At 56.1% G+C, this 23,050-nt stretch overlaps 2 protein-coding genes across 5 annotated transcripts in view; one reads left to right on the top strand and one right to left on the bottom strand.

The window, feature by feature from the left end:
- Positions 1-4,801, top strand: part of BICDL1 (BICD family like cargo adaptor 1) — a 105,898-nt gene extending 101,097 nt beyond the window's left edge. For 2 of the 3 annotated variants that reach the window (XM_030335795.1, XM_030335793.1), the window contains 2 exons: positions 341-461; positions 3,251-4,801. In XM_030335795.1, the coding sequence (XP_030191655.1) occupies positions 341-461; positions 3,251-3,412 (283 nt within the window). In that variant the 3' untranslated portion in view covers positions 3,413-4,801. The other variant, XM_030335794.1, reaches the window with a different exon arrangement.
- Positions 4,802-5,417: 616 nt separating this feature from the next.
- On the bottom strand, positions 5,418-21,974 carry RAB35 (RAB35, member RAS oncogene family). Of its 2 annotated transcripts, XM_030335796.1 has the most exons (6): positions 21,766-21,956; positions 16,335-16,385; positions 13,521-13,644; positions 9,288-9,412; positions 9,062-9,186; positions 5,418-7,683 (listed from the first exon to the last, which is right to left on the bottom strand). In XM_030335796.1, exons 1-6 carry the CDS (start codon positions 21,815-21,817, stop codon positions 7,555-7,557), a joined length of 606 nt encoding a protein of 201 aa, XP_030191656.1. In that variant the 5' UTR covers positions 21,818-21,956; the 3' UTR covers positions 5,418-7,554. The 2 variants fall into 2 exon arrangements, with proteins under 2 accessions (XP_030191656.1, XP_030191657.1); XM_030335797.1 differs by lacking the exon at positions 9,062-9,186 and having other exon boundaries at positions 7,577-7,683; positions 21,766-21,974.
- Between the last annotated feature and the right edge of the window lie 1,076 nt (positions 21,975-23,050).

The raw sequence follows: 23,050 nt of genomic DNA, 5'->3' as shown, positions 1-23,050 counted from the left end.
TTATCTCTCATGGGGACTGGCCTTTTTGGGGAAGGATTAGCAACTTCATAGTACTGTGTGAGGCCTTTGATCTCCTCTGGGTTCCAATCCTCCTCAGTATCCTCCTCTCAAAACTGCTCTTCATCCATGAGATGGGGAGGCAGGGGCTCCCTTCACCCACAGGTCGTCAAAACAGTTGAGAAAATGGATATGAACCCGTGCTGTGAACTTTCCAGCTTTCTGCAAGTAACATCCTGGTTACTGTCACAGCTCCTATTTGTTGCGAGTTTAAGGTCGGAGTCTGTCTCCTCGTCCTGTGGACCCCAGGTGCCCACGTTCACCCTGGCTTGTCTGTTTTCAGGAAGAATGCTGTGGAGCTGGAACTTGCCAAGTGCAAGATGGACATGATGTCACTGAACAGCCAGTTGCTGGATGCCATTCAGCAGAAACTGAACCTCTCACAGCAGCTTGAGGCGTGGCAGGTAAAGAGCCCTGAGACCCTGGGGTGAGTGAAAACAGGGCTTGGGGGAAGGGGGGTGGGAGGGAGTCTTCAAACCCAAGCAGCGTGTGAGGAGAGTTTGTTACTAGAGGGTCCCGTGCGTGTGGGTGAGTCTCCAGGGAGGAATGCCTGAGGATGCTTCCAGAGCGGTGGGGCAGGGGCTTCCTTCAGCTGGTCATCCCAGTTTTGTTTAAATTAGCTGGAAAGAAGTAGCTGTTAACACAGAGGGCCCAGGAAACCCTATATGGTGGAACCGAAATTCACAACTGGATGTAGTTCGTCAGCTGCTGCCCTTCCTTTTCTCGAAGGCCAGCTTCATTTTGCCAGAGAGCGCTATCCTGGGGGAAAGGGGTCTTTGGGTCATCTCCAGGACCACCACGTTCAGAGTCTCGTCCGCCTGCTCTGCCCCAGCCCCAGCACAGCTCCCCTCTGGGCCAGGGCTGTCCTTGCTCTTTGTTAATGAGGTTCGAGTGGTACGATTTCAGGATATGGGTGTAGCCATTCGTGTTTCTCCCCCAAGAAATCCTCAGGAGGCCAGTAAAGAGCCCGCCACCCCCACCCCCGGCTAGGGGACGGGTTAGCAGTGACCATTCCCCAAAGGGCCCTGCGGGGCTGGCTGCAGGAGCACAGCCCCCTTCCCCAGAGACATGGTCCCTGACCCCTCAGCCTCTCGCTCACGAGCAGCTGGCCGTCCCCTGGCTTACAGCCCCTGTTCTTCTCTCTTCTCTCCCGGCTACAGTTTGCTTCCTCAGGGCTTTTTACTATCTGGCTCCTTTGGTTTCTGATCTAGTGGCCTTTCTCAGTTCCCGTATCAACAGCTTTAGTTGTACACCCCTCCTGCCTTTGAGGTGAGATCGACCCCCCGTCCCACCCACCCCAACCCTGCTGCCGTCGCAGTCCCGCCCCTGCCGCCTTCCTGTGTGTGGCCCACCGTGTTGTGTGTGCCAGCGTCCGGCGTCATCTCATGCCGTGTGCCATGCCGTCATTTGCAGCTCTTCTCCCATCACCGCGTCCAGTGAACATGCAGCTCGTAGGCCAGGACCACCGGGCCGGCCCCTTTTTGACTGGCTAAGCCCTGGTTTCTTGGTGCTCCCTCCTCATAAATGGCTGTTTTGCCCACACAAGTACTGGAAGGGGTGGAATTATAAGCAGTTCATGCATGCGTGTGTACGAAGTTCTAAAGGGATGCATTTCGTGGGATTACAAAATATAAAAAATGCAATTTGCAATTGCCAGAAAAAGCATTGGCACTTCAAAGGGTTTCTGTTTTGAGGACCCTGTGACATTCCCAACGTACGTAACAGATTTTACTGAGCATGTCCTAAGTGCCGGGCACTGGGCCCAAGATTCGGCAGGGGGACCTCAGGCAGAGAGCATGCCCCCTATTTCTGTGAGGAGGAGAGGCGCTGGAAGAAGTTGAGTGTGAAGAAAGAGGAAAGTGGGAGAGCAGGACACGGACAAGGGTAGGGGGCAGGACGTCCACCCTTGCTGCCACCCGGGGCCAGGGTCAGGAAAGTCCCTTTTTTTCACACCGAAACCTGCAGAGAAGTTAGTGTCACACCACGTGGTGACAGTGTGGGTGTGAGTGCAGAAGGTGATGGACAAGGTGAGGGGGGTGCGCCAGCCCCGCTTCTGCCCGGGCCCTCACTGTCCCATGCTCCGGCAGGACACGAGCCCGCTGACTCGCCCCAAGGCGTCCCGGAGCCCACTGGGTTTAGGGGTGAAGGGATCAGGCAAATGCTTGTTACGTTCCTGCTGATGTTCACTAGACAGGGCTGTTTGTTTCTAAGCCAGTAGTTTTCATACTTTGTCGGTGGCAGAATGCTTGGTCAAGTGGAATCTTGTGCAGAATTGTAATCTAATAACTAGAATGGAGAGAGGGTGGAGCTGCTCTGCCCAAAAGCCCCTGGGGGGCGGGGGCGGGGCGGGTAAAAGATGCTCTAGATGCTGTGCTGTAAGGCGGTCGAGGTGAGGGGGGCATTTTCTAGGCAACTTTACCAAACCGGGGAAGGGTGCTGCCCCAGTGAAGAAGCCAAAGATCTGGGCCTAAGCTGGAGCAGGGCGGGCAGTGAAGATAGTGATGCCCGCGGCCTGTGCCACACCTGTGTTGAGCCATGCCAGCGGAGGGCAGCCGCGTGGGGTCGCCAGTGGGGACGGCGGCATCTGGGAGCCTGTGTCCTTGCCGCGTGGGGCTGCCAGTGGCATCTAGGCACCAGTGGTGCGAGCTGGTGTAACCTGAAGGGGGCAAAGGGACAAGAGAAGCCCCCTGAGGCTGACCCTTTGGACTGGAGAGCTGGCGGGCGACATGATGCTAGGGCCTTTCAGGAGGGCCTCTCGGGAGGGGTGCCGGAGAGAGACACCCAGCCCCAAGGGCGCGGGAGGCAGGGCAGAGGAGGCCAGTCACAGGCAAGGCCTGGGTAGAGCCAGGGAAGTAGCAGCGTGGGCGCGGGCCTGCCCTGCTCTGGGCTTGGAGTAGGGCCAGACCCGCAGTGGGGCCCGCCAAGCAGCCAAGGCCAGCAGGGAGACGCCCCAGGCCCTGAGGAGGCTGAGGTGTCAGTGGCTCCTGTGCATCCGGGCATCATGTCTACATTTGCTGTCTTCTTGGTCGAGGCGGCCTGGCTGTGGCCGTTCAGTCATCTGGTCTCATCCCATCCTCCTCCTCCTCCTCCTCATCATCTTGCGTCCTTCTGACATTTGCTCCCTGTCCCCGCCCCTGCCCCCCGCGGCACCAGGTCGGAGCCCTGCTCAGCCCCTTCGCTCTGCCCTCTGCAGGATGACATGCACAGGGTCATTGACCGGCAGCTGATGGACACGCGCCTGAAGGAGCGGAGCCGGCCTGCTGCCGCCCTCTCGGGGGCCCGGGGCGCGGGGCGCGGGGACGAGCCCAGCACCACCGAAGGCAAACGGCTCTTCTCGTTCTTCAGGAAAACTTAGGCTGGGAGGAGTCAGGCCAGCAAGGACGGGCGACTTTGGACTAGAGGTGACTGAAATGGGGTGCTTGCACGAGGGCTCCCCTGGGCCAGCTCGGCGGCCGCACTGCCCACCTACACCGGGGCCGAGTCGTCTGGGAGGGCCCACTCGGCCTCTGAAGGCTGCCCTCAGCAGAGGGACAGGCGGCAAGCCCTGTCCCCACTGCCAGGCCACACCCAGCCTGGGCTTCCCCCCGGATCCGCTGTCGTTGAGCGGGGCTCAGGCTGTCTCCAGAGCGGGCCCTTGCTTGGGCTCTGCCACTCAGACCCAGTGGATCGCAGCCCACCCCGCCCACCCCTCAGTGGCTCCCGAATCCAACCCCAGGCACTGCTGCGCCCCCCTCCCCCCAATTTTAGAATATGGGGAACAGAAGGAATGGAGGCTGTTCTCTGCATGCCTCAGGAGGCTGTCGTGGCCCCCAGCTGGCCTGAGCTGCGGGGGCCTGGTGCCTACAGGACACCGGGCCCATGGCTAAGCCTCTGTCTCTCCGCCCTCCCCCCCGCCCCCAGCCTCTGGCCCAGGGAGTAAAGGGGGAAGCAGCTCCTCACCCATGTGCATGCACCTCTGCCCAGAGCACCTCTGCGGCAGGAGGCCCAGCCTGCAGGGCCCGATGGCCGGAGGCTCTCCTCTCACACTCGGCCTGGATGGGCCTCAGCGGGGCTTGGCTGATGCCATCCCGAGCTCAGGAGGAAGGGCCCTGCCCTGCTGGCCGCCACTGTTCTTCCTCCCTGGCCTCCAGGCCAGCCAGTGTTCTCATGGGCCCTCTGCAGGCTTTAGCCAATCCAGCCCTTTCCCCATCATGGGGCCAGAGCGAGGAGGGGGTCTCCTCCTCTTCCGGGGGCCCCCTGCTCCCCTCACACATACAAGGTGTTGGCTCAGCCGAGCGAGTCCAGGCCACAATGGCCCCAGAGGGGTCTGCAGTCAGCCACCTCCACCTCAAGGGCAGCACTGGCACCACAGGGCGTCTGCCTCCAGATACTGCCCGCCAGGCCTGCAGAAGGATGAATCCTGCAGCCTGCTGCTTCTGCTCCTTCCTCAGCAGCCATCCCACCTTCTCTGCTGAGGCCCTCACTCAGAGGCACCCCGGGCTGAGTCAGCCCGCAAGCTGCTTTACAAAGGATCATCTCCCTCCCGCACACGGGAAAAGCACAGCAGGGACGAGCGGAAAGAATGTACCTATAGATATGTACATACCACAGTGCTGTAATTTTGTATGTAGCAATCATGTAAATACATGTATGGATTTTATAATATACATATTCTATATAAATCTATAAAGGCATATTTTTAGAAAAACAGCGCACCACTGCTTCTTTTGAAAATAGTCTAAGAATAAAATGAATTTCTACAGAGCCTCCCGCCTCCATCATTGGGTACCTGGAGGGCTTGTCTGGGCGGAACGCAGCTCACATTTCAGAAGCGCCGCCAGCTGGCTGTGGTGGTAGAGGCACTAGTGAGTCCTTCACGCACATGGGAGCTCACCTCCCATGTTGGCGTGACCGGTGGGTGGATCCGGCCAGGAAGGGGCATCCTGTCTGTGACAGCCCTGTGGGGACCGCCTCCACGCCAGCCCGGGGCCCGGGCGCCCTGCCAGCGCTACAGCTGCCCGGCTATGGGCGGGCCCCGCCAGCACTGCTCCCCAAGCCTTGAGTGGGCCCTGCAGCTCGCCAGAAACCAAGCCAGAAAGAAATCACTGCTGCATCCTTCCAGGCACGTGGGGAATGAACACGGCACTTCCCGGGGCATCGTCCCACATGCGCTTCCCACCTGTGCGTCACACCAGAGGAGCTGCTCAACCTGGACCAGCCTTTTGTGGAGAAAGCAAACTTGGCTTCTGAAAGCATCCCTGGGCTTCAAAAGGCACCTGTGCTGGACTCCGACCAGAACAAACAAGAGCTGGATCCAGAGGGCGGGAAGAAACCGGGCCCACCCAGAGCACAGCTGGAGGAGAGGAAATAGATCCTGGAAGAAAACTTGGCAGCTTGAACCTTTATTTTTAGTATTTTTTTAAAAAGCATAATTAGAAACTTTCAATACAGAAATAATCCTAGCAAACCATTTAAAAGTTTTGTTCGACAGGAATTTCACATCAGGTCCACCAGGACGTCGGTCTAGCCCTGTGAATCCCCCACCCCCACCCCCCATTCATGCGTGCAACACTCAGTGGGACAGGCACACCGTCGTCACCAAAATCACCCCACCACCTGGGTCTGGACAGCCAGTTGCCAGAGCCACGGTGCCTTCTTGCCTGGGCTGGAAACATCCAGGACCCCTTGCCCTTATTGCTTGAATCTGCAAGCACTGCCACACTGACGTCACGTGAGTGCTGCCCACCCTCCCCCACAGGACTGTGGTCATTCAGGGTGGCCACGCTGCACAGCACGGCTCCCCAGGCCCAGGGCTCCCCCACCTCTGCAGGCGGCTCCAGCGAGGGCCTGGCCAGGCAAGCACAGGCTTTTGGCAGTCGGGGGAAGTGGAGGGACAGGTCAGAAGAAACCCCCCGTTTTTATTGATTAAAAACCCATCGACAGTGTTAACATGGAAAATCTGCAGTGTGATGTGATTGTCCAGTCAGGGCTTTGCCTGGAAAATCGCCTAGGAAAGGAAATCCAACAAAACACATCATGGTGTTGAAATAAATTATTCCCAGGTTACGTGATCCTTTTAGGGGAAAGGTGAATGATGAAGTGTCCCACGAGGGACAGTAATCAAGTGCAGATGACCCTGGCTTTTTCCTCCAGGGGACCAGGATCAAAGCTGGCTGGCTCCCAGCCCCGGCTGCCATTCCTTCCCACCCGCTAAGAAATCTTCATGCTGCCTTTGTATTAAAACAGTTCTGTCACTGCTCCAAGGCTGCCTGCCGTCCACCTCCGAGGCGATGTCCCCACAGTCCAGCAGCCCCTGGCACCCACTCCTCAGATTCGAAGGTGCCTGGTGCCACAACGGAGACCCAGGAAGTCGGTGGAAAGCCCTAGGCTGACAGACGGGGTGGGAGGTGCGGTCTCCTTTCCCACCAAGAACAGCCCGGGAGGCAAAGCTGCTCTGCCAGGAGCCAGCTTCAGCGCCAGGAAGCCATTCAGCTCTTCCAAAACCACCAGACCCGAAGCGCGGAGGCCACAATTTTTGCTGCTGTGCCAACCAAACCTCAGGAAGAGAAAGTGTGAGGAACTTAACCCATTTGATTTGCCTTCATTTTATCTGTAAAATAATGCTCCTCAGCACCTCTGCAAGCCCCATCCCTGCACAAACACACCCCTACCTTTCTGTTGGAACTGAAACAGGTTGGTAAAAATTAAAAGCCATGGCTCCCCTGGGTTTGTAATTAATTCAGAGGCATCTAGAAGGCAGGACAAGAGACCTGGTGACCAAAAGGCAGGAGCAACTCTTTCTGCAAACCAAAAGGCTAGGCCTCTAATGGGAACCCCCAGGCCTACCTTGAGGCCGGGCTTTGCCCCAGCTGCCTGCCTGGATGGTTACGGGGGCGGGGTGGGGAGGGAAGGGAGCTGGCTTGGGAAGAGACTCGGCACAGGCCCCGGAAAGAGGGGAGACCCTACGTGCCGGAGGCAGAAGCCAGTGGCCTGTAGGCGAGAACAAGTAACATGGAAGGCCTACTCCACCAGCCCAGGTTGGCAAAAGATGTGGCTAGATCTCGATCTTGTCTCCTCGGGAGGTGGCTGGCAGTAGATGGTATGGGGAGGGGAGGGTCTATTGCAGCAGGCTGGCATTAAGGAGGCAAAAGCCAGAGCAGGACGAGGGTGATGCGGCTGGTTAAAGCAATATACATTATGTACAAACTCTGGTTAATCAGTCCGCTCAGCTGGCAGCGTCCTCTCCAGGCCCAGGTGCCTTGGCTGGTGGGGTGGGGGGTGGAGGGAGGGGGGGGGGGGGGGGGCTAGGGGCACCAGAAGGGAAGGGCAGGTCGTCCAACACCTTCTTGGCACTCAAGAGGGGGAGGGGAGGAAGTGCCAATGGCGCCTCCCAATACAAAAACGTGGAGAGAATTCTTTAAATAACGGCACGAAACTGAGACTGTCCCCGAGGAGCCCTGCGGGCCTCGGGCCGGGGAGCGGTCGCAGCGCAGTCTCTGCAGTGGGCTGGGTGGGCTATTAGCAGCAGCGTTTCTTTCGTTTACTGTTCTTCGTGAGCTTCACCACGTCGTTCTGTTGTTGCTGCTGCTGTTTCGCTAAGTTGTCTTTCTTTGCTCGGAGGACCAGTTCTGTGATGCAGTTGAACATCTGTGAGGATGAAAGAGACAGGGTGGGCCTCACAGCCGGCGAGGAGGCCCTGTCACTGTGCCGCCTCTGCTGGCCAGCAGGGCCACCTCCTGGGCCCAGCTTCCTATTTCTACTCGTGAGGTTGTTGTATATGTACGTCCTCAAATGCTTCCTAGGGTTTGCTAAAGGTCAAAAAGGAACATCAAAGCCCCATGAGCTGTGTCTTGGGGAAGTCAATCTCGGGGATTTTCCAGTCTTTCTTTTAAACAAAGAGAAAGAACCTCTCCAGCTAGAATCTTCGGACAAGACACCTGTTCTGGTGACAGGCCAGATGAACCCAGAGCCTGCCCACTCCATGCCGTGTCACTGTACATCCCGCCTAGAACCTTCCCCGGACCACCCCAAGATGTCCTTGTGGTGCCAGGACCCAGTGGAACCCCACCTGCCCGCCCGCAGTCCTCTCCTCCACACTGCCAGGAAAGGTACCAAGCACTTGTCATAATCTGCTTGTTACTCCTCAAAACCTAGGGGTGGGGGAGAACGACTCTCACCCCACCCTGACCTACAGGAGGGACAGGTGGAACCTGGACAGGTTACATCACCGCCCAAGGTCATGCAGAAAGGACCCCATACTATGATCCCAAACCTGACTTTGACACGCCTAGGCTCCCTGCCATTGTGCGGTCAGTGTCTGGGAAGCAGTGGGGATCCTGGCATCCCTGGGTCTCCAGACACACACTGTGGGGCGGGACTCACCCGAAGCTACGAGCACGCCTGGCCTGCGCTTGTGGCTAAAGGTCCCACTTTTCTAACACAGACTCCCAACCACTCTCCAGCAGGCCTAGCAGAAGCGAAGCTGCCTCTGGCCGGAGGCTCAGCTGCTCTGCGGGGGATGTGCATCCCTGGGAGCCTCTGGGGGGGCTCGCAGCAGGTGCCAACCTGAACTCTGGAGGCCACAGGAAAGCAATTGGGTGTCTGCCGGGAGGCCAAGGCCCTAAGAAAAGCCTTGAGAACAGGAAGAGGTACCAGTGGTGGGGCCGGGGAGGGCAGCGAGGCAGACGACTGAGTGGGAACCATGCATGGCTGGGGTGTGGGACTGGTCTTGGCCTCTTACAAGTTGGGGGATATTCCTCAATTTGGAACCTCAGCTTCCTATATAAAATGTGGAAGTAACTTACGTCTGAGGCCTGTTGAGATATGAGCTAACACCACCTGTAAAGGGCCTAGCATAACGCATGCAGCAGGCACACAGTAGGGTACTAACAAACGGCAGTTACTATGATGTTTTCTGTCAGCCACCTGGGACTCTGGGCAGGCTAGAAGCAGAGAGAGGAGGGCTGTGGCGGGACAGAGTTGGGCCCCACTCCCTCCCCCGTTGCCGCCCCGGCCCAGGCCTTACCTCTTCCACATTGACGTTTTCCTTAGCGCTGGTCTCAAACAACTGGATCCCCATCTGCCCCGCGAATTTGTAGGCATCTTCTGTTTCCACCACCTTCCGCTCAGGGTCGTCGTTCTTATTCCCCACTTCAAGGCAAAGCAAAATCAGCCCGGCCCTGCAGGGCTCCCTGCAGGGCTCCCTGCCGCCCTCCATGCCTCTGTCCCCACCCCAGGGGGTCCAGCCTCACCTAATATCCGGCACACGTCATCACAGTTTTGGTTGATTTCATGAAGCCACCGCTTGACGTTGACAAAGGACTCAGCACTGGTGACATCATAAACCACGATGACCCCGTGGGTCCCCCGATAATACCTGTAGGGTCAGGATCTGTGTCAGAGCTTCAGCCTAGACCAGAACAGTCTCTTCACTAAGACCCGCCCGCCCACACCTGGACAGTGGCCAGGGAAATGGTGACGGACAAATGCTTTCCTGTAAGACCCCCAGCATCTGCCTTCCATCTGACCTCAGCTGACATCCTGGAACCGTGCCCCAACCGGGACACTCCACAACACCGGTCCTCCCGCTTGTCCCCAAGGCACCAGTGAGTAGGGAGTGGCCCCGAGGTGGCCAATCAAGTTGTTTGAGTCTGCCACCAGCCTGAAACTTCTTTGAAGTTCTTGTTTTATGTTTAAAATGCAAGTAATCTTTGTGTTTGATGTCGTATCCTCACCATCCTTGTTTTAACATTCAAAGGTTTTCTCTCCTCAAACCTTAGTAAGGTGCCATTCCAAGAAGACACAATTTGTGAAGCCAACATCTCATTCACTCCTCTGGGGGCAGGTGGACCCCTCCCTTCCGCCACTTTGGGCTCATCCCTGCCGGTGGCAGAGAGAGCATGGAAACAAGGCATCTCGGCACAGCTGGGAAGAGGGTGTCCCCGACGTGCCACCATCCAAATGTGCAGACCCCACGGCCTGAGGTCAGCCAGGTCTGAAAGGCAGGCGGACATAAACATTCCCGTCCAGACAGAGCGACCCCATTCATTTACACGGGTCAGATGGACGGAGGACGTTGACCCCATGCGACTCCAGGCCTTATCCGGGCTGAGCACTTGGCCAGGCTGCGGGAGAACAGCTCCTCCCGCACCACAGCCTTAGGAGGGAGCTGGCCACAGTGCAGGTGCAGCCACGTTCTCGCTACCCGCTCACCGGCACTCTGACCACCTTTTCACTTTCTAGGCCCTGTCACAGGACAGAGGCTACCCTGGCTCCATCTCTGAAAGGCCGCGGGACCCCGAGAAGGTTACTGCATGCACCTCAGTGTGCCTGTTTCCTCAACTATGAAATGGACATATCAGTACTCCCTCTTGAGATGGTGTGAGGAATAAAGAAGATAGTTTGTGTTTTCACAAGGGCTGGTCGACAGTCAATGGCCAGGGGATGGTGCCTCTTTACCATCATTACTATTCCTTCGGTGACAAGCTGGGACCCCTCAAACAGATGGAAGAAAACCACGGGAACAGCACGCAAGGCAGCAGTGAAGGCAGCTTTCCTGAGCCGCGAGCAGAGGCAGGCCGTGCTGTGCTCTGGGGTCCAGCCCAGCTCGTGTCCCCTGCCCCGTCTCTCCACCCCTGCCCTGGGAGCCCAGCCAGGCGGACAGGCAAGCCGTGCAGGTGCCACGCCCTCAGACCACCTCTCAGCAGCCACTGCTGGGAGCATCACCCGACTGGGCAGGAGTGCACACCGGGACCAGGGCGACAGACGACTGTCCCCTGCCAGCAGAGGTAGTGCGAGCAGGGGAACACGTTTCCGAGCGCTCCGTGCTGGACTACTGAAGATGCCAAAAAATGCTGAAAGGGGCTTTATCGGAGAGCGAGAACTAGTCTGAGGATGAGCTCTGACAAGGCGGGCACCAGTGTTTCTGGGCCTCCTGTCATCACTGCCACTGATAAAAGATTAAAAAAAAAAAAAAAAAAAAAAAGCACCCCCGCCCCCGCCACCTCCATTCAGCTCTGTGGCCGGCACAGCACCCAGCACTCTGCATCCACCGCTCTATTCATCTTCGCAGCAACCTGGTAGGACAAACAGGAGGGTCGCCATTTTACCAATGAAGACGTGTGGCTGAGTGGAGTGACCTACTGAAGTCACAGTGTCTGGGTCTGACTCTCAGTCCAAGGCCACAGGTACCAGAGGGGCTTCCCTTCCTGGTCACCTCACCGTCCCTCCCCAACCTGTGCCCCAGTCGCGCCTCACAGGTTGGCAGACCCTCGCTGCCAAGACAGAAGAAACGACAAAAGGGCTCCTCGCCAGGCGGACAGGATGCAGTTTTAGTTTCTCTTTTCACGCCCTGACTCTGAAAAGGTCACGGCCCCAGTTCCTGAGAACAACTCCTGAACTCTTCCAAGACTCCTCCCTTCTTCACCTGCCACCCTCACCCTCATCAGGTCTTTCTGTGGCCCCTCGGCATGGCCTGCGGCACAGAGGAGGGGACCACACGATGGAGCTTCCCCAGCTTCCCCAGACGGGCAAGGCGGCCAGCAGGGGCTGAGCTGGTGCCCACCGGCCACCACCATGCAGCGCCGCCCCCTTCTCGAGCACCCCGAAACACACACACACACTGCCCCCGGGCAGCTGGGCAGCTCCAGCATCCCCAACAGCTCACCCTCTTCCCACCGCGCCCTGGAGGGAGCTGACCTCACGGAGGTCGAGGGCTCCTCTGCACCCCAGCCCTCTGCCCTGCCCGAAGTCCTTCTCATGGCTACAGGCCCAGGATTATCAGCCACCCCGAGTTTCCTGAGTGGAGACACCAGATCATCTGCCTCAGCCCCAGTCCCTTGGGGTGGGAGCCGGCAGAGAACAGGGCCGCGGACTGAACGAGAAAGCGAGAGCTTTGGCATCAAATGGACCTCAATTTAACTCCTGACTAACCAACCAAACTAAATTACTTTACCCTCTCTGGGCCTCAGCTTTCTTGTCCATAAAATGGACATAATCACAGGACCCTTTATTCGAGATTAAGTGAAATGAACTAGGTAAAATCCCAGCTCAGAGTAAAGACATGTGGGGTCAGTGCGCAGGCCTCCTGACCCACAAAAGAAGTCTTGTGCAGGTCTGGACGGACGCTTGGGCTGCCCGTGACGTCCATTCTACCCCAAGGAGCCTTGACCCTGGCTGCCCTCCTTAAGGTCTTGCTGGCAGTTGCTACAACACATGGGGACTCAGGCAGCTCACTAGCAAGTAGTCAGAGAGCTGTACTGGGCAGCCCCAGAACCGGGGACCCGTGGGGTCTGGGGAGTCACAGGCCATGGCACAAAGGTGCTCAACCACGGCTGACCCAGGGACAGAAGCCCCTCCTGCTCAGGGTCTGCTCGGGCTCCAGCACCTCGAACCAGGGCCACCCACCCACTGGCATAGCCCCCTCTCCCTGCCTAGCCAGCACCCCTGAGAGTCCCCCAACACTCCCTCCCCACTGGAACCTCTGGGGGGAGACAAAGGAGAGGCCTACCAAAGAAGCGATACCACACGCCGGACACGCGCTCCTACTCTGCACAAACCACAGCATGGAGCTCAGGCTCTGTGCTTGCTGAGGGCAGGACCCTCTCAGAAGTTCCCTCATCCGTAAAATGGGGAAGATAATGGCACCGACTACAGAAAGCTCAACGGGATCATCCATGTGAAGCCCAAGCACAGAGGACGTGGCACACAGGATGCAGCATTAAAGCAAATTCTAAGGCAAGACCCTCTGGAAAACTGAAGCACAGAGAGTTTAGGCAACTTGCCCAAGGTCACACAGTAGAACAGAAATATAAATTCTGAACTGTCTTCAAAGCCCTGCTCCTTCCTGGAACCTTTTCTACTAACGGCCCGAGAACCAAGACCCCCTTTATAGGACCCCTGCTGTCTGGCGCTCCAGCTGGGTTCCCCTCGTGTTCACAGCTAAGGACTACAGCAGCAGCAAAGACAGGCAATCCACTGGGGGAGCCAGGTTCCCAGTAATGGCTTTGGGGAGGCAGAGGAGAGGCCTCACAACGGCTTCCTCTGTACCAGTGCCCTTCCAGACTTCTCAATGGAGAGAAGCCTCCTCTAAGAAGTCAAACAGGTGACAGGAGCCTGCACAGCGACCCAGTCTGTCACAGCTGGCACCTAACAAGAGTAACTCATTAAGCATCTGACCACCTAGGAAGCCAGCATCGCTGTTATCCCATTTTCCATACAAAGGAACTCAAAGCCAGAGGGTAAGCTGACCAGCTGGTCTCTCCCGCCAGCCCCAGAGCCAGGGCCCAAAGCCACAGGCAGCAGCCGTACCTCATTCCCCACCACCCCCCCCCCAACCAAACGCCAGCAACTGCAGCCAGTCCAGAACCCCCTCTGGACAGCTCAAGGGCCCATCTCAGGGACATCTCTATGACTTGGGACACCTGACACCGCATCTGAGTGTAGGTGGCGAAGAGTCGGAAGGGGACTGGGCCGGCCTGACTCACGTGGAGGTGATGGTGCGGAAGCGTTCCTGCCCGGCCGTGTCCCAGATCTGCAGCTTCACTTTCTCCCCATTGATCTCCACAGTCCGAATCTTGAAATCCACTCCGATTGTGGTGATGTAGCTGCCTGCACACACACGCACATTAGCAAGGCCCACAGGGTGCCCGTCAGACGTGTCTTCACCTGCACGGGTGACTCTGTCCTCCACAATCCCTCCCTACTCACCCTTTGTGCCCAGCACTTTTGCGGCCCCAGGGACACAGCCCTGAACAAGAAGAAATTCAAGGTCTGGGGGTGCCTGGGTGGCTCAGTCAATTAAGCATCCGACTAGATTTCAGCTCAGGTCATGATCTTACGGTTGGTGAGATCAAGCCCTGTGTCGGGCTCTGGGCAGACAGCACAGAGTCAGCTTGGGATTCTCTCTCTGCCCCTTCCCTGCTTGCCCTCTCTCTCAAAATAAATTAATAAACTTAAAAAAAAAAAAAACCAAAAAAACACCAAGGTCCACATCCAGATGGAGCCCTCAGTGGAGGTGAGGGCAAGAGACAGGATACAATAAAACAAAGTGATAAGGAAGGCAATTTCAACAGTGATGAGCACCACAAAGGAAGTAAAACCGGGAGGAGACGGGAGGAGACAGGCTCCTTTCGTTACAGGGGCTGGCGCGGACATGTTAGCAGTGGCCTGAGAGTGGAGGGGCACCCAGGACACACTCCGGGTTTTTTTTCTGTGCCGCTCCAAATGTTGTAAATGACCCACAACATTGACTTCCTAACACACAAGTCATGACCTGTGTTTTGGAAAACACTGCTCTAGGCAAAGGAGATAATCACAAAAATAGCAACAGCAAGGGGGGAGAGGGTGTCACATGAGGTCAAGCACGTGGTGGGAAGCAGGTAGGGGGACGCGAGGCCAGATCTCAGGGCTTTTGTGCCATTTTCGCAAGCTTGGACTTTCTCTTGTGTGTGGCAGGGGAGGCACTGAAGGGTTTGAATCAGAGCATGAACCACATTGTAAATAGTTCTCTTTGGGCATCTGTGTGAAAGACTGAGTTGAAGAAAAAATCTAGCCAACGTCACATTCCCATCCAGGATGATGAAGAGCACACATTCACACTCTGCTTGGGGCTTCCTGTGTAACGCAGTGCTGCAGACAAGACGCACACACACACACACCTGACAATATGGGGTGTGACAAGTGTATAGGAAGGGTCAAAGTGCAGGGTGGGGTAGAAATCAAGGAAGGCTTTGGAGAGGTAGTCACACTTAGGCCTGGCTTGAAACAACAGGTACAATTTCCAAGGTTGAGAGAAGCTGCAGGGGGAGTTAAGGGGGGGGAGGGGGGGCGGGGAAGGGGGCGGGCAGTGCTCCCAGCACCTAGTGGGCAGAGAGCCCAGGGATGCTGCTTGACATCCTTATGCACAGGACAGCACCTCCCACAAGGAACCACAGGGCCCCAAGGTGAATGGTGCCCATGTGGGGAAACGCTGGTAGAAACTGCCCACATGAGAAGGCTGCTGAGGCTTTCAAACACGGGAAAGACCCTGCCAGAGCCACGATGGACTGAGCCATCGGGTATGGGGTGGGCAGAAGCTGCTGTAACACTTTAGACAAAACAACAACGGTCTCAGCTAGGACACTGGTGGTGGAAATAGGAGAGAGACTGCATAGGAGACGAGAGCTGAAAGGGCCTGGGGGGTGGAGCGCGAGGCACACAGAAGCAAGAGAGGTGCTCCCAGACATGAGCAAGGGCCCAGCAGTTACCGCTCTGGAACAGAAAATACAGCGACAACCAACCACTGCTACTTCTTGAGTGTTACTTAGTCCAGGCACCAGGACTCGTGACGTCTCGCAATAACCCTCTGTGGGAGGAACGATGAGCAGTCCCATTTTACAGATGAGCAGAGACTCGGTCACACAGGAAGACGGCCCTAGCCATCATCACAGCACCAGTGGTGCTGAAGGGCTGCTGTCTGGAGAAACCCACCTCTCCACCAGGAGGGAAGTGTCAGCCATGTAATCACTTCCTAATTGTAGCTCGCCACCCAGCCACAGCGTATGGATTCTCAACAACAGAGTCACATTCAGTCCTTGATCAGAGAGACCAAGCTGAAGCCTCTGCAATGAACCTGACGTATTCAACAAACAAAAACATGTCCAACCTCACCAGTGATCAGGAAAATACAAATTTAAATGATAACACTTTTTGCCTCTTGGCAAAAAGTCAGAACTGACAAGGGGCACTTCTGACCCCTTCAGGGGTACCATCACTTAGCACTCCTTTGAAAGACAAGTTGGCAGTTTTCAATGCATATACCCCCTGACCTAGTCACTCCACTTCTATACAAGGATAAACACACAGTGCATCCCAGCCAATGCATCACTTAAAATAGAAGCAGCCAGAAGGCACGCACATATCGAGAGCGCTGCTGATGAATGATGAACTAGAGGTCTGCTAGAGATGGGGAAGGATGGTCCTGGATATGCTGAAGGGAAGGCCGGTTGCTGACCCACCACATGTGGAGTTAAAAAAAAGAAAAAAGTCCGAAAGACACACCATGCTGGACAGAGGCTACCAGGGTACCAGAGCAGGGGCACGGGAAGGGATAGCTTTCATTCTTCACCTCACTATTTGAAATTTTACACAGGCACGTGCTAACTCATAGTATTTAACTTTTTTTACTTTCTTAAATGTTGGGGCACAGAAAGTCTCTGGGTAGAAAAGGGATAGGCCTACAAAAGGCTTTTTGGACAAAACAGACTGGAAAAGGAATCTCAAACCCAATATACCCAGCAGCACCCCAGGGGCACACTCACCTGAGAAAGTGTTGTCTGCAAAACGCAACAGTAAACTGCTCTTGCCCACACCTGCAAGAGAGAACGCAGGAGATGAGAGGGGGCATGGGTCCCTCCCTCTAACCCAGTCAGTCCTTCAGGGAGATGGCACCCAAGTGCTAGGGGCGCCTGCTTGGGTGGCTCTGTCAGTTAAGTGTCCAACTCCGTGATCTCGGCTCAGGTCATGATCTCAGTTCGTGGGATCAAGCCCCAGGTCGGGCTCTGCACTGACAGCGTGGAGCCTCCTTGGGATTCTCTCCCTCCCCCTCTGCCCTTCCTCCACTTGAGCATGTGCAGGTTCTCTCAAATAAATAAACTTAAAAAAAAAAAAAAAAAAAAAAGGAGCAGTTCAACAGACCCATCTCCCACCACAATCCTGCTTTTATCTCCCAAACCGGCCACACACCAAGAACATCTCTCCCACCCAATCTCTGACCTTTTCCTCTATGCTGGTGTGAGATAAGCTGTCCCAAATCCCCTGGGGAGAGATGAGAAAGGGGCTCATGCCCAGGCCCTGTGCTGATGAAACCCAGAGGAAGACACCAGAGAACAAAAATAAAGCAGGGGGAAGGTTAGCCAAATGACACTAGCCCCAAAGTATGTCTAAAACACGGTCCCTAGAAAAGCGTACAGTGTGTGGGGCTTCAGTCTGTGGACAGCATGAGCCAAGGAATTGTGGGGCTAGAAGGGGGACCTTTGAGACCATCAGGGCCATTTTGCAGGTGAGAGAACGGAGGCCTAGACAACACAAACCAACTGCCAGCCATCTTCCCCCTGAGGTCACTGCCAGCTGCATGGATGGGGCAGGAGTATCTGCCTTACAGCTGTCAGCCCAACAGCCCACGTGTGCTCAGACCATTTCACTTATCGCGGCATCCCCCGGCATCCTTGTTCCGAGAACAAGCAGAATGCCATAAGCATGGCTTCCCTTTCCTTCAGCACACAGCAGCTTTAGCCTGGGCATCTGCTTTGTCTCCCCGTGTCCCATCCCCTACCCCTGCCACCCCTAAGGCCAACTGGGTGAACCAACCACAGAAGGAAAGAATCCATACACACAGAGTTCCATGTCCAGTGGGCACTTTGATGCTCCTGTAATTCCCACTGTGTCTCTTCAGGTAAGGTACCTGAGGCTCTGGGCAGCTAAGCAGCTGGCCTTCAGGGCCTCTGCAGGGAAGCGGGGGGCTGAGCTGTGAATCCAGGAGGATCGCCTCCAGGGCTCTACAGCTCCTTCCAATACATACTGCAAGGGGAGTCTTCCTGAGTCTCTTTCAGGAAGTGGAAATAAAAAGATCCCAAAGGGGTTCGTGCATCTCACTCTTAGATTTGTAGCAGCAGCACTCCCAATGACAGACATGAGGAGATCTTAAACTAGGGTCTCAGGAGCCCCCAAACTAAGTGCAAATTTGTGGGGAGGAGCCCACAGCATTCATCAGAGACTGCCTCCGCTCCCATCCCCTGCTGTTTCTCTAAAGCTAACCAACCCCAGACATCCTCTCTGGTATCTCTTCTGGGGACTTCTTCAATGAAGAAGTGAGTTGTCCAGGGATACCCAGAAGAAGTTGTTTCATGGAGCAAACCTGGGCCTTGCCTTCCCAAAGACAGGCCGGGGCTGCGGCTCTGAGCAGGCGGGTGCTACACCCACCGTACCTGCTGCCCTGTGCCTGCAGCGCTCTCGCTCAGAGCCACTTCCTCATTGCTGCCTCTGCGAGGCTTCCTGCCGAACCCAAGGAGAGCCCGAGTCCTGGGCTGGGTCCCTCACGGCGCTCTGCCCAGCGCCAACACCCCATCAGCCCTGCCGGCTCCCTGGCTTCCTCCTGGAGCCCTCTGGTCCGCTTACTCAGCTAAAATCTGTGTCTGGGCCACTAGCCGTGAGTTCCTCTAGGAAGGAGATCTTGCCTCCCTCACCCTGGACATTTACAGAGCTGGAAGCTGGGCCCAGCACTTAGTAGACACCAACAAAGCACTGTTTAATGAATTTAGGACTAAACAAATGGCAATCGCACTGACAGCTATGCCATCTAATGCTGTGACTGCAGCATTCACAGATGCCGAAGCAATGTTTTTCAAACTTTTGGCGGGGGGCGGGGGGGGGGGGGGGGGGCAGCAGAATCCTTTTTCAAACTTGAATTTTATGTGACTCCCGGATACCTACAACAGGGAAGGAGGAGGTTCTCTCTGTAAGAAGCAATGGAGCAGCAACATACCCTCCAGCTTGGCCTCTGTGAGTCCCCTTCACTCACCCCTATGCTCTGCAGAGCTGCTGAAAACCACCAGGCTGCAGAAAGACCACTACAGTCACCACAGTAACTGCTGCTTTGGGCCTGACACCAACCTCCGGCATTGCTCTTCCCTTTGAGAGGAAGAGAAATCCACCCTGAGAAATGACATCTCCTAAATACCCCCAGAAGAAGCCTCATTGGGAAAACACACTACTTCCATTCATCCCACAGCACTGGCTTGAGAGAGGTAGTGACCAGTCTACCTTCACAGCTGAAGTCAAGGGCTTCCCAAGGGCCATACCCAGCATGAAACCCAACCAGCCCAGCCCCATCACCTTCTACACTGCAAAGAGCACAGGCCCCCGCACTCAATGCCTCCTGGAAGCCAGGAGACAGATTTATTTGACAAACACCATAGAGGGCCCTCTCAGTCATCACTGCTCTCCCCTGCTCTCTGCCTCTTGGCCTCCGCAGATGCTCTGGTCCTCAAAAAGCCCCCATAAAAGTCCCGCCTTCAGCCCCACTCTGTCTCAGCTTTAGTTCTGGACTGTTGGAAACCCTTACACCTTCGAGTAACGCATTCACAACTTTAATCCTGGCTCAGCCACCGACTCACTGTACAACCTCAGACAAGTCACTTCCTCTCTCTGAGCCTCAGCTCAGAGCGCCTCTATAAAGTAAAAGGCTTTAACCAGTTCTCTGACAGCCACTCCAGTGTCCAGAGTCTAAGAATAAGGATGGCTGCCTCCAACGATCATGTGAAATGCTGTTACATATCAGATGTGATGTCAGAAGAGCCTAAGAGAAAGCGTAGACCCTTAGCCATAAAGAGCTGCAAACTATGAGGAAATGTATTCCAGAAGTGTGTACGATGTAGCAGAGTGGGAAGAATTCTAGATTTATAAGGAAAGAAACGAACATTCATCGAGGGCCCTCGTTTGCCAGGCCTGACACCAGCTGCTCACGTACAGCACCAACGTGCATCGACCCCAGCTTTGCCTGTGACGGGCAGTGTGACTTCGGGCAAGTCAGCTCCTCTGAGCCTTAGTTTCCTTATGTGACAGATCACACAGGCAGCGGGTGAGAACCAGATGAGCGTCTGTGACATCATTTGATAAACCTTCAGGAAGCCTCCACATAAGGAGCCAGTCCAGGGCAGTGCCCGACGTCCAGTTCCTCGCTCAGGTGCCAAGCTCAGTCCGAACTTCCATGGCTACCATCTCCCAGGCTCATAAGCGTCCGGCTTTGACTCCTGTACACGACGTAGTTCTACAAGCTCAGACTGAACTAGGAGCCAGCATGTAACTTAGGGAGTCTTCTCCCACAACTGACTTCTGAGTGAAAAATCAATACCCCAGCCAAAACGGACTGTGAGAAAGGGGGCCAGAACCATCCCCCGGGTTTTACAGAGAAAAGCCAACAAGCCGCATCTTCTTGCTGAGTTTATGCTTTTCATTTTTGGATATCAACACACAAGCCCTAGATGTCTTGCAGAGGGATAGGGACCCCTGACCACGGTAGGCTTACTTTAATTCCAAAAGGGAGAGAAAATCACCCTAGTATCAGTCCCTGGGAACCAAGGCCGGGGCTGAAATCAAATCCTGCTAAGGCTTAAGCCTTGGGACCCGGAGGAATGCCAGAGGCTATCTCCAAGAGTGAGTCTACGCAGCTTGTCTGGTTTTCTTTTATTCAAACCACAATGAATCCATCCTCCACCCATCTAACTCCTTCCTTGACCACAGCTACTCTGTGTCTCCCTTCTTGGCTCCTAACTTTTCCCCCTTACCTCTCCCTTCCACCAGTCACCACAGAAACCTCAACCGTCTTTCACCAGATCCAAACCACCAACCACATCCCAATCTAGCTTCACAGTGAGACCAAAACTCACTCACTTCCATGGCCCAGTGTCACCCAACACTCCTCCCAGGGTCTTACAATTCCTTTGATTGGTCCCCTCCATCAACCTGGCGTCTGCCTATAACTCCCTTGTCCACACTCAACTCAGGTCTGGTCTATAAACTTGGCCTGTTTCCAAGCCTCCTTCCCCATCATAAAATCCCAGCACCTCAGCTATGCTCCCATAAACCTCCCAAGGCCTGCCTCCCTGACCTCTTGGTCACCCCATAAACCTGCTTACCTGCCACACTCCAAACACCTCTAAAACCCTCCACCCTTTCCCAGAAACCAACCTATCTTTTACAAGGATACTTAACATTCATTCATTCATTCATTCATTCAACAAATGTGTATCAGGCGCCTACTGGGTGCAAAGCACTGCACCAGGCCCTGGAGAAGGGGCAGTGCACCGAGCTAGGAGCTCTCCAAAAGTGTATATATGGTCAAAGCCCTTTTGTAATATTGGCTGACCCACCTCTAATATCCATCTAGTAGACAAGTATGTAAAAGCAAACACGCACTGAGCACTCACTACCTACCAGGCACTGTTCCCAACACTATGTGTGCATTATCTCACTGAATACTCCAGTCAGCCCTGTGAGGCAGATCCTACTATTACTCCATTTTACAGATAGGTAAACAGAACCATACAGACAAAATAACTCAACAGGAATGTGCCAGGCCCAGTGCGAGGTAATCCCAAAAGGTAAGTCCTGGGGATATCCCCATTTTTCTGAGAAAGAAACTGAGGCTTACAAAGAGCACTAACAATCACATCAATAGCTACCATCTACCTAGAGCTGACTTTACACCAGGTTGGGCGCTAAGCTCTTTGCCAGCTTTATCTCATCAAATACTCATACCAGCCCAGCGAGGCAAGTCCCCACTTCACGGATGAGGGAACTGAGGCTCTGAAAGGCGAAACAACTTGCCCAAGGTCACAGAGTGAGGAAGCTGGGAGTCCCAGAACTCGAACCCGGGTCTCTCCAAGTCCAGACATCGCGCGACTTGACCAAGGTCACACGTGAGACAGGGACAGGCGCGGCAAGGGGATCCGGCGCCCCAGCCCCGACCCCAGCGCGCCCCGCGCGCCCGGCCCCTCCGGTCCGCAGCCCGGTGCCCCAACCTCACCTCCAGGCCGCCCGCAGCCCCTCGGCGCGCCCCTGGGGCCAGCGGCCGCCGGGCAGCCCCGCCCCGCGCGGGCCGGCACCTCCCCGCCCGCCTGCCCGCCCGCCCCGAGGCCCCCGTGGGCCGCGCCCGGCAGGGCCCACGCCACCTCCGGCCGCCGCGGCCCTCACCGCTGTCGCCGATGATGAGCAGCTTGAAGAGGTGGTCGTAGTCCCGGGCCATGGCGGGCGGGGGAGGAGCGCGCGGGCGGGCGGGGTCGGTGCTGGCCTCGCGATCCGCAGCTCCCTCCGGGCTGCTTCAGCAGCGGCGGATCCACTTCCCGAACAAACAGCCGGAACTGACAGAAACACCTCCCTCCGCTCCCCCTCCTCCTCCTCCTCCTCCTCTTCAGCAGCCGCCGCCGCTGCCGCCGCCTCCCTTCTTCCCGCCCCGCCCCGCCAGTGCGCAGGCGCAGCTCCTGGCCCCGCCTTTGCGCAGCCGCAGCCGCGGCCAGCCGCGCCCTCTCCGCGCTCCCGCACCGCGCAGGCGCCTTAGCGAGGTCCCGCGGGCGCGGGCTTGCCTTCCTTACGTCTTGTCGGCTAATGTCGCCGCAGCCGCCCGCGGCCCCGGGTGCTTGGAAAGCGGAGGTGCGGTGGAGCCGTGAAGTACGCCGAGAGCGCCGGAGAAGCCCGGCCGTGGCCCAGGACGGACTGACTCCTTCATCTTCAAGAGCCGCAGGCGCTGCGGAGACGGAAAGACAGGCACGCAGTGACCTTGGGGGCGGGGCTTACGCCGAGCTCCCGGTTTCTCGGGACCCAGGACCCGGACACTCCGCCCCCTTCCGCACGGACGCCGCCGTTGAGGGCCTGGTCTCTGGCCTGCGGACTGAATGCCCAGGCACCCGGTGGCTGCCCGGTTTTGCAGGACACGAGTCGCCCGCGGAGCGGAGCGTGAGAGGAGTGTGGCCTTTGAATCCCATCCTAGCCCCGTGATCCCTTGGAGCCTGCGTTGCTTCCTTGGTAAAATGGGGAGGGCAGTTCCAGAATCAGAGCCCCGTCCAACTTGACGCTGAGCCGTTGTGAGCTGCATCCGGAGCCCCAAGCGGCAGCTCCCTCGGCTTCGATTTCACACCGCCTACAGAGTCATATCTCAAAATCGTGTGGTTAGGAAGACCTGGGCTGCCAGGAATTAAGCGGGATTGGGTTTAACATCAGCTCCAGTTTTTTCCAGTTTTAGAGTAAGTTCCCACCTGCCCTAAAAGGGAGATGCTCCTACTACCATCCTGCTTAAGAGAATTGCAGAGATCCCTAAGTTCCTTATAGCTCTCTGTCCCTTTCCCGTCAAGTATCTGTTGAATATTCCCACTTGTTTTATCACTTACATGTTGACTTTATAAAAAGTAATGCTCATGGTTAAAAAACAAAATGTACAGAAGCTTACCCAAAAATACAAATTAGTTTTTCCTTCAGACCCATT

Source organism: Lynx canadensis, chromosome D3 (assembly GCF_007474595.2).
Source record: "Lynx canadensis isolate LIC74 chromosome D3, mLynCan4.pri.v2, whole genome shotgun sequence".
Taxonomy (NCBI): domain Eukaryota; kingdom Metazoa; phylum Chordata; class Mammalia; order Carnivora; family Felidae; genus Lynx; species Lynx canadensis.
Note: the sequence above shows the minus strand (reverse complement) of the source record. Positions and strands in the feature narration are given on the sequence as shown.